The sequence below is a fragment of the Bactrocera dorsalis genome, chromosome 3 (assembly GCF_023373825.1).
Source record: "Bactrocera dorsalis isolate Fly_Bdor chromosome 3, ASM2337382v1, whole genome shotgun sequence".
NCBI lineage: Eukaryota > Metazoa > Arthropoda > Insecta > Diptera > Tephritidae > Bactrocera > Bactrocera dorsalis.
Genome location: NC_064305.1, coordinates 71,474,662 through 71,485,512, shown reverse-complemented (window position 1 = coordinate 71,485,512; position 10,851 = coordinate 71,474,662). Strand labels below are relative to the sequence as shown.

Genomic DNA, 10,851 nt, shown 5'->3' with positions numbered 1-10,851 from the left:
AGTATACATATAAACACATTTCATATATATGTATATTTACACACACTATTACAGTAAATATATTTTTTTGTTTTTGGTGGAGAAAGGCACTTAAATACGCAATGAGCTTTCAAGTCGCGCTTGAGTTAATTGATGCATTGCAGACGAGATGTAGCAAAAGAAGAAATAGTATAATTAATTTAAAATGAGCTCTGGCAGCTTGAAATTTAATTAAAAAACTAAAAAAAAATATTTTCAAAAACTATTTATCGTCTGATTAGAGTAGCAACCAATCTGGTATGCTGATGAAAAAAACAAGTGTATAGAATCTCCCACGACCCAGATATTTAAAAACAAAAATGTAAAATAGTTTTGAGGTAATACAAGGGTTGCCTTTTATATTTCGGGCTTTGAGAACCAAAAACAAATATTAATCATCGAAAATCGCTTTATTGTTTTTCCAATATTCTTCAGTAAAATCTATACACTTCTTCATAAGTTTGAACCAATTATCGAAGCACTCTGATTGAGGTGTCTCCAAGGCATGCATACTGAACATATCTAGCGCCATTATAGTTGTCGAAAAACCTTGAACTCTTAGTTTATTTTTTAAGAATGGCAATAAAAAGAAGTGATGTTTTGTTGTTTTAGTCGATATGGGAGAGCTAGCATTGTGATAGTGAAGAGTGATCTTCGGTGTTTGGGTTTCCTGAATTCTTGAAAGACAACTGGCAAAAGGATAGTTGTGTACCACTCAGAATTTACTTATCAGCGTTGTTCTAGTGTTCATTTTTGGCCGTAGATGAATTTTTAAGTTACTGTAAAAATGCCAAACTTTACGATAAGGTTTTGCAATGCCAGATAACAATGCTAGGCTTGCCAAATCAAGAAATATAAAAGGCAACTTACGTATTAGAAGTTCAAAGTTTAAAATCATTCATTATGGTTTTCATCAAAAAAATTTGACGTTTTTTCTTGTTTTTTTTACCATTATTATACCTTTTATCTCAATAAAAATATCAGAATATCTAACTTACTTACTTACTTACTTACTTACATACTTTATTATGACCAACTATCATCAAATACAACAACAGAACTGGCATAAAACTATTAAATTAACCTCAGAAGCACTTGGTTACTTCTCTCAGTCTATGGGTGTTCTTTCTTATTTATTTAACTTCATACTAACTTTTATGCTAGACAGTCGAAATTGCAGCAAAGCAGAAAGCTGTCATAATACTTGACTGGCATTCCAAATTTGTTTTCGTTGTTATGCAGAAGAATTCGTGTTTTGACAGCTTTCATCTGCGACAATCAGTGACCTGTGAAGTTCCAGCTTGTAGGTAGAACAAAATACCGTAGGAAAGGTTCGATTCTGACTTCTTATATACTCATTTATTTCCTACTGAATATTTGGGTGCTTAATTACATTATTTTGACATGAAAAAAATCTGAGATGACATATTTTCGGAAACTTTCTTCGGCTTACAAACACTAATATTATTAACTATACATAACCTAATGTTATTAATGATTTCGTTAACGTTTATACACATATACATATATATTATATAAATATACAAACATACTTATATTACATAAATATGTATATACATAAATGTTTGAATTGAATGAAATGAGCAGGCATTATCACTGTGACCATTTTACTTAATACCTTTAACAAATACTTTTCATGAAAATTTATTTTTACAGTTTTACATACATACGCATATACATGTGTATCTCTAAATTTAAACCAATATGTATGTTACTGCATTTTTTAAATTTCGCATTTTCAAAATTTTGGCTAAAATATTTCCCCTATTTAATATGAAATTTTTAGCACCTACTAGTTTTTATTGCATACTTTTCTGCGTAAGTTATTGAAAGCTTAGACAAATGCACTATGATACCCATTTCCAATGAAGAAATGACTAGCTTTCCCTTTAAATGAGTTCCAGAAGAAGTTCAGATAGTCAGTTTATATCTGTGGGCAAACAATTTTTCAGATATCGACCTAAAATTTTGCACTACTTCTTTTTTGTTCAAGAAGCTTCTCATCAATCGGAATCAAGTGCTTGCATGCGAGACTCTTTCATTTGATGAGGTGTTCTTACGAAATTCGCCAAGGGCATAGCCTAAAGCAATAATAATAATACAATCTCAGAGTTTATTCAGAATTAGGATATGTTGGCCAAATTAATTTTTAAATACAAATTGTTAAGATTTTTATAATTGAAATGATAGAAAGGGAAATAATAATCGCAAATACCGGATTAAGAATAATAATTTTAAAAATTAAAAAAAAATATAATATTAAAAAAAAATATTTTCAATTTAATTAATTCAAAAATTAATTTATCATTTTTTTATGCTAAACATTTTTGAAATCCGAACTAAAAATTGAAAACAGGTATCAGACATGCGAATTTTTAATAAAATATTTCGGTTTACAAATTTTATTTTGAAATTGAAAATTTTTAATTAAAATTTTTAAATAAAAATAGTAATTTAAAATTAAGAAGCTAATTCATAATCTAAAAATTTTGGATTAATAATTTGCACCGCTAATATACAATATTAATTTTTATACTGGAAAAAAAAACTTTTAACATTTTTTGCTTTAGAATCGCCATCAAATAAACTTTTAAGTGCAATGGTGATAATTAGTTCTAATGTAAAGTGCTAAACAAAATTAATTACATTTCATTGAATTTGCCCTGCATCAAGTGGACGCTATAGAAGCGAAAAACCAATTCCTACCAACCACTACCAATAAATGCCTTTGGCCAACGTGCCGTGTGCCTTTATTTAACTATTTATTCATTATTTACTATATACTCCAATGATTTCGCATTGACAAAGTCTTAGTTTAAATAAAGTAAAGGACTTTTATTCGCTTTTTTTTTGTTTTTTAAGCAAATTCTTAAAAAAAAGTGACCACTCCGCAGGCTTCGCCAATGTCCACAGTGCTGTCCAATTAACTGAGCATTTTCTGCGCATAAATCAATTACTTTTCAAGCGGCGCCATTGAAAGGTCCGCAAAGCTGTAAACTACGACACCGCGTTCAAAAGGACACTACCCAACACTACCGCGCACCGCTCTCTATTTACCCACTCACTTCCCTAACAAAGCGCGCTGTTTCCTCTCAATGTTGCAGCTTGGCCAAGCAAAGTTGGTGCGAAAAGCGTAAGCGCGTAAAAATGTAAAGGAGGCAAAAGAATAAATACGCTAAACAAATGAAATAAAAGCACAAAGTAAAATACAGCAATTTATCGCTAACAGCGCAAAATTGTCGCAGCAATTCACGCAATTGTTGCGACGCGTCGCGCACAGGACGGACACGGCCAGCCAGTGGCGACAGCGCCATTAATACTCGTAAACGCAATGAAAAGCGGCAAATGAATTAAAACTACTGAAAGCCCAGAAAATAGGGAAGTGCGAAAAGTTGAACGTTCAAGAAAAAGGCAACAACAACAGCATCTTCTTTTTTACTTCGCTTTTTGTTCCTTTCTGCTACAAAGCTACGCTTCCATTTCGCTTTTGCAGTTTGATCAGTTCGTTTTTTACAAAATTGCAGCAAGTTGATTGTATAGAATTTGCCACAGCCTTCTGCCGCTGACCGTGTTGCATTTATAATAAGGCAACAAAGTGACACTTTCGGTCTGCAAGTGCACAACTAACGGTGATACGCTTATTTATTGCATTATTCATTTACTTTTAATCAGCAACTACTCAAAGACTGGCATTACAATAGCCAAAGGCTGAATCTATTTCCTGTTCTGTTCTAATTTTCCTTTCAAGATGTGCTTTTATTCATTTCTTTTGTTATATTGTAAACCTTTCTTTGAGTTAACAGATGCATACATATATAGTATACAACTGACGTAAATTTATAAATGAATGAAATTATGAATTTTTTACTAATAACTCTAAGTAAAAGCCTTTCAAAATGCTTAATTAGAGAATGACAGAAACTATGAATTAATTTTTTGCTTTTATCCAGTAATTCCGTTAGTACATGGTTTAAGAGTGTACCGCGGATACATAGACGCAGACGTTCAAAAATTGCTGCAAAAATATCTGAGGGAAATTTGATGAATCTTCGATTTTAGAATCGTTTACTCTTTATCGACATATACTCCAATGGGATATACCACTATAATTGGAAATAATAATTTCTTTGCTTTCCGAGGATGAATTTGAATAATGTTGAAACCAATTAGTTACGTCGAAACCAATCTCTGACGAATAAGGTTATGTTAGAATATATTAAGTGTTTTCAACCATTCGGACGACACAACTTCTCCAGCGTAGCCGCTGTCTCTTTATTCTCTAATCTATGTCAATGTCGTCGTATATGCACGATGACATTGTTTTTGGTGTAAATACTGGTTCTAAGATACCCTCGTTCAAAACCACACCTATTTGCATCGGTTCTTTATCCAACATTGGCGTACGCCGGCTGTTGTACACTCTTGTAGAAGATCGTGCCTTCCTTATTTAGGTATGCAGCAGATTGAAGATAACGCCATGTCCGAAACCTAGTCTGATATCCAATGGCTCGGAGAGGTTTTCCCGTTCCTGACGAGTCTTCTGATATTGTTCAACGTCAGTTTGCACAGACTTATTAGCTCAGGCATACCAGTATAAAAGTAGCTACTAAGTCGACGAAAAGTAGCTTTAAAATTGAAGAGAAGGTGGTGTGTGTCGATTCTTTTTCATAGGTCTTTTACAAGATTTGGCGCATGATGAATATCTGGTCAGTTGTTGATTTTCTACGCCTAAAGCCGATGCTAATAGGCTATTCCCACGGTAGATGGCGCAGATTATAGGGTCTCCCTTTTTGTGGAGAGCACAATTAAATTCCAATCGTCGGGCAATCTTTCGTTCGACCATTTTCTAAAACAACGCTGATACATGCACGAATAGCTCGGCCGGCATTCCAGCGCCCCGCCGCTTTGTCATTCTTCACACGGGTAATTGCTGTTCGAACTTCTTCATGGTCGGGCAGTTGAATGTCTGTTCCAGCGTCATCGATGGTTTAATCGGGTTTAACATCTCCTGGCGTTATGCTTTCGCTGCCATTCAGCAGGCTGGAGAAGTATTCCCTCCCTAATGTCAGTACGCTCTGGACATAGTCACTAGATCACCTCTAGGATTTCTACAAGAGAATGGTTCGGTCTTGAAACTTTCTGTTAGACACGGTATCTTTCCATACAATTTTCGATCCTGTTTTTTTTCGATATTATTGAAACCAGCTATAGAAATATATGTATGTATGTTATTAAATACAACAGATAGTTTAAATTTCGTCGTAAAAGGAAAAAAATATTTTGATTCGAATTCGAAGTTTTTATTTAATATAATTGTCAACGACGTTATGTATAACGACTATAGCAATCTAATTTTTTTTATTCTTTCCACAAAATTTTCAGATTTATAAAGGGAAATAATACCAAAAATGTACGCAATCAATTCATATCCTACGTATACCCATTCCACGTATACTGAACTTTATGATTTATGAATTTCCAGTTGATTTTAAAAAAGATATCGCAAAAAAATTTGTCAAATCACTTAATGAAAATAAGTAAGCGCTACGTCATGACCAAACGAACACAATCTGCTCACAGATTTTACTAATAACAAACTCTAAAAATATTACCCACTCCTTAAATTTATATAGTTACAATAACGGTAAATAGCCGACATAAGTTTTACATTTTTACACAGAGACCAGGGTATAACATATTAAGTTTGCCAAGATGCGTGTGACGTCACAAAGGTAGCGACGGAGACCCCATATGTGACGAGCCGAGTTGATTTAAACATGTATATTTGTCCATCTGTCTGTATATATGCCAATTTTTCCTTAAGATTTTGATATATCACTGTGAAATTTTGCTCAATAATTGGAATATGATGTTTTATATGGAACCAATCTAGCATATAACATACCATACAAGAGCTCTCGGTATTCGACTAATCGACTACTCGGATTAACCACATAGGGCATTATTCGGATTGCAGTATCCAGAGACTCGTAAATCGTCCACTATTTGATTAATCTTTCGTTGTCGACTATTCGAATAGTTCGTACCCGAAAATTGTAAATAAAATACAAAATATTTATTTACTCATGAATATTTATTTCGTCGCATTGAAAGTAATTCCTACCAGATACGACACACTTATGCCAACAATTTTTCCAGCCCTCGAAACACTTTTCATAAGCACCTTTTGGAATGACCGCCAGCTCCTTCAGCGAATTTTGTTTTATTTTTTCGATTGTTTTTTAAATATTTGCATGTAAAACTTATAAACCTATGTTTTATCGTCAGTTTTAATGCTCTCTATGAATGTGTGATCGGAATTCACACGATTAAGTATACACAAAGAAAAAAATTAAGTTTTTTCGGGAAGATTCGAGCAAGAATTCGTTTCAAACCTAAAATATTCACCAAAATCATTCGAACGAACCAGCGAGAGATTTCACGCTCTCTTGTCATCTATAAAATACTTGCCTGACGATTTTTATCACCATATATTTCACTTTTTTAATATTATTATCAGTTGAAGAGGTCGAACGTCTCCAGAACGAGGCATTTTTTCAACGATCTCCCTACCGTCTTTGAAAACTTTGCACTACTTGTAGGCTTGTATTTTTGATAAAACCGAATCACCGCTAGCCTTTTTGCAACGATTTCGCACGTGAAATTCAGTTATAAATACAAAATTTAAGGCAAATTCTTTGTTCGATGTTTATATCCATTGTAAAAATCGCAACACACTACTAGGAGTACCGACTTAAACAGCTGCTGTAAACAAACTGGTTGACAGATCACGTTCATATTTGGTATAGTAATTACGGATAGTCCTACCAACTTAGAAAAAACATTTTGTTTTTAATATCATTTACGCGGGGAATTTAATTATAATTTCCGTGTTTTGTTCTGTCGGAATGTATATACAGGCGCATTTGTAAAAGTCTATATATAAAATTATTTTAACAAAAGAAATTATTTCTAAATACGTGAACGTTATTTTCGCACGGAAAACATGAAAGCGGACTTGTCAAACAACGAAAACAACAACACAAAATATTTATGAAACTAATTTCAATGCAAATATTTGCACGCAATGAGTCAAAACATGTGTCAAATGTCCACTTAAATGGGTTTAACGGTGTCGAAACAGTTTAGTTAAACGGCTAAATAGTGCAGTTGCAACTTCCAGCATGCTAAGTGGACAGCTTACGAAGCATTTATTATGTGTTTTATTGTTATTGGCCATTCGAAAGACTTTAGTCATAGCGAGTGCACTACCTAAAAGTACGGGCTTTAATGAAAACCTCGCAAAAGATTTGCTAAAACTGCTCGAAAACGTGCGCCAGAAACGCGATTATAATACCGTAGCAATTTGCAAGACACGAGCGCAAGATTGCATTTTTGACAAACTACTTCCAGAGCTGTCATTACCCGTGGTGGTTATGAATAAACGGCTGGCTTTTAAATACAAATCAACATTCTCAAAAGAATTAGTTATTGTATTGTGTCTCGAGCATGAAAATATAGACGACGTATTCGAGGAAATTAATGTGTTCCACGACTTAAAGCAAACCCGCATCCTAGCCTATGCACCACATGCGACAAATTCACAGCTAATAGAAGAAATTTGCACCAACGCTATGGCTAAAGATATTTACAATGTCTTAATAATACGAAACGATTTTGCTGAAAGTCACAAATATTACACATGCAATAAATTTCCGCTTGATGCGCCACGCTATAAAGAGAAAAGCATGGACGCGGCCATAAATAGCGCGATCTTTGACCATCAGTTTCGCGATATGCATGGCACGAAGATGCTGACGTACCCCGATCAGCTCGAACCACGCACGATGCTTTACTACAAAGCTGATGGCAAGCTGGAAATGGAGGGTTACATCGGCAGATTGGTGAGAATATTTGCGGGCAAAGTAAATGCAACGCTGGCGATTGAACATCCCTTTGAAATAGGTAAAACTACGTACTTCGGTGAATTATTGAAGTTGGCGCTTAACAGCACTGTTGACGTGGCTGCGGGTTTGACATTTCCACAGTCATCGGCAGACCAGGAAGTGATGTCCTATCCAGTACAACACTTGGATTATTGTTATATGGTGCCGTTGCCCGAAACGATACCAATCAATGAGCTATTCGTTGGCATCGTGCATTTACCAACACTGTTTTACATCTTCGTTTTTACTATAATTTTCGCCGCTTTACTTACACATCTCAATCCGCACATGCAAATCAATTTTATTAATATTTTTTTGAATGATAAAAGTATACGTGGCATTTTGGGGCAATCCTTCGTGCCGCTGGTGAGACCCAATCTAAAAGTGAAACTTATCATATTCTTACTTTGCTATATGAGCATCATCACCAATACGACGTATCAGGCTTATCTGCAATCCTATCTAACACAACCGCCTCTACAACCGATGTATCGCACTTACGACGACATGGAAGCTGCTGGTCTCAAAGTATTGGTTTCTGCCAAAGAAAAGATTATATTAGATACGAACAGCAGCGTACAGGAGCACCCTAACCTCTTTGAAATCATGGAAGACCACAACGCATGGTTGAGGCATCGTTCTTCGATGAACACGAAGTATGTGTATCCCGTATCAAATGCTCGCTGGGAGGTCTTCGAGTTTCATCAAAGTCTCTTCCATCGCCCAATATTCTATTTTAATAGCGAGCTTTGTTTCTTTAAAAGTTCCATAATTTCTTTGCCAACGCGCCCAAATCTGCCTTATCGTGATTTATTAGATGACGTCATATTACGTCTAGATTCGTCGGGTATTATAAAAGAGTGGATGTCGTTGAATTTCTTTGTTTTGGCCAAATTGAAGTTGGTGGTATTCGAAGATTTAAGTAAGCCACTGGATTCTGGAAGACCCTTAGTTTTAGATGATTTCTTCTGGATATGCATTCAATACTTTGGCTGCCTGACTTTGGCACTAATCGCTTTTGCAGGAGAAATGTTGCATTACCGTTGGCAATATCGGGAACGTGTGCGGCAGGCGACTCAATTAGAGTTCTGTAATTAATCTCAAAAATATGTTCAGCAAATTTCATGTTTAAAAATAGTTCTTGTTGATTGCTCATCTGTAAAATTGTGATGTTTTAGCTTCAAAATAAATATACATAATTTGTAACTGGTAACTTGGTGAAACTTCTTTATTTTTTACTTATACTGACTTCTAAATATTGTTAAAATAATTTATAAATATTTGAGAAATGTCTACTAATTCTAAAAATTTTCTTCTTCAAGATTGTATCGGTCGATCTACATATGTACATACATAGTACTTAATAGAATATAAATTTCTATTGTTTCTATTGTTTTGAACAGTTTAAGTCCGTCCGTTCCGGAGTTGATCTTATTTAAAAACTAATTTATATTCATAATAAGCTTTGTAGCGTCAACTTGATCTTGCATGGATCCTAGAAAAAATTTTACACGAGATAGAGGAGTTTATGATGTAGAACCTTTCTTGTGACGACACTACCTAATGGTGTCGATTATACTATATTAACCATAGCTTCACGATGTTTGGGATATGAAGTTTAATACAAAATCAATTAAAACCACTAGGCGCTAGATTTTAAAACTATATTAACTAACATAAACTTATAACCTGAATGTGCCCGCTCCGATAGACATTGGCCAGGTACAACTACGTGTTAAGTCATCATTGGTTTATAGACCTTGCTTTAATATAGCACAATGTCGTCTCAGCAGAAGAGTGTGAACTCAAGGGCGCGAGCAAAAGAAGCATAAAGAAGGTTATGACTTCTCTGAAAATTGTATAATTCCAAACGGTAGCGGACAACTTCATACCCCAATCTGCCATCAGCTATTCAACTCAAGGAATCGGTTAGGTTTTGTACCAATATTCCCAATGGCGGTAAACATGAAGACCACGGTTGATAAGTGTACTGTGATTTAAGAAAATTAGACATATTCCTCTGACAACAAGCAGGCTTTACTAAATTCTTGGACCAATACAAAAATTATTGGCCTCTTAGGGAGCTAAAAGTTGGAGAACGTCGTACATGAAACTTTGGTTCAAAAATTTTTTATACCACCCCTTCCCACAAAGCTGGGATTGATGGTGTAATTTGCAATTTCACATCCTAAATAGAAAGATGCTATCGTTAAACCAGATATTCGACGTCTTATGGATGATCCAGAGTTCACTACAAGCACGACTTATACTCAAAGAGAATGGTAGATTGTCTTTAAAGAGGATATAGGGAAATTTTTAGGCATTAACAAAGACCCCAATTACAAACAAATCGTCAAAAGAATTTGAAAAGCATTTCAAGCGTTAGGTTACTTAATCAGTCTAAAATTACATTTTCTTCATTCCCACTCAAAGTAGTCGATACTTTCTAGAAAATTTAGGAGATGTAAGTGAAAAGCAATATCCGTATAGATGATTTCACCAATATATTAAGGTATATTATAATAAAACACATTTTTTAGGAAAAATTCGTTTTTTTATTCAAGAAAGTTCCCTTCAAAGACTGTTACATTGATTATGGCGACCCTCCAACTATTCGATACCATATTTATATTTTATAAAAAAAAATCTCAGTTTCGGCGATCACTCTCTCATTCGACGAAAATTTCTTCCCAAAGAGCAATATTGTGAGATCTGAAAACAATAAATAGTCGCTGGAGGTGGGAACTGAAGATTAAGACAGATGTGGACTCCATTCGAAGCCAAATTTATGTATTTTGCCATTGTTTTCTCTGACTTGTGACACGGTGCATTGCCTTCCCGAAACATACCTTCTCTTCTTTCTTTT

The 10,851-nt window shown here is 34.6% G+C and overlaps 1 protein-coding gene across 1 annotated transcript; it reads left to right on the top strand.

The window, feature by feature from the left end:
- The first annotated feature begins 7,223 nt into the window (after nt 1-7,223).
- LOC105227326 (uncharacterized) lies at nt 7,224-9,083 on the top strand. Its single transcript, XM_011206600.2, has one exon. It carries the CDS (start codon nt 7,224-7,226, stop codon nt 9,081-9,083), a length of 1,860 nt encoding a protein of 619 aa, XP_011204902.2.
- Nucleotides 9,084-10,851: the final 1,768 nt, after the last annotated feature.

Excerpts from the sequence above, each read along its gene's own strand:
- LOC105227326 (XM_011206600.2), top strand. The coding sequence starts at position 7,224 with ATGCTAAGTGGACAGCTTACGAAGCATTTATTATGTGTTTTATTGTTA.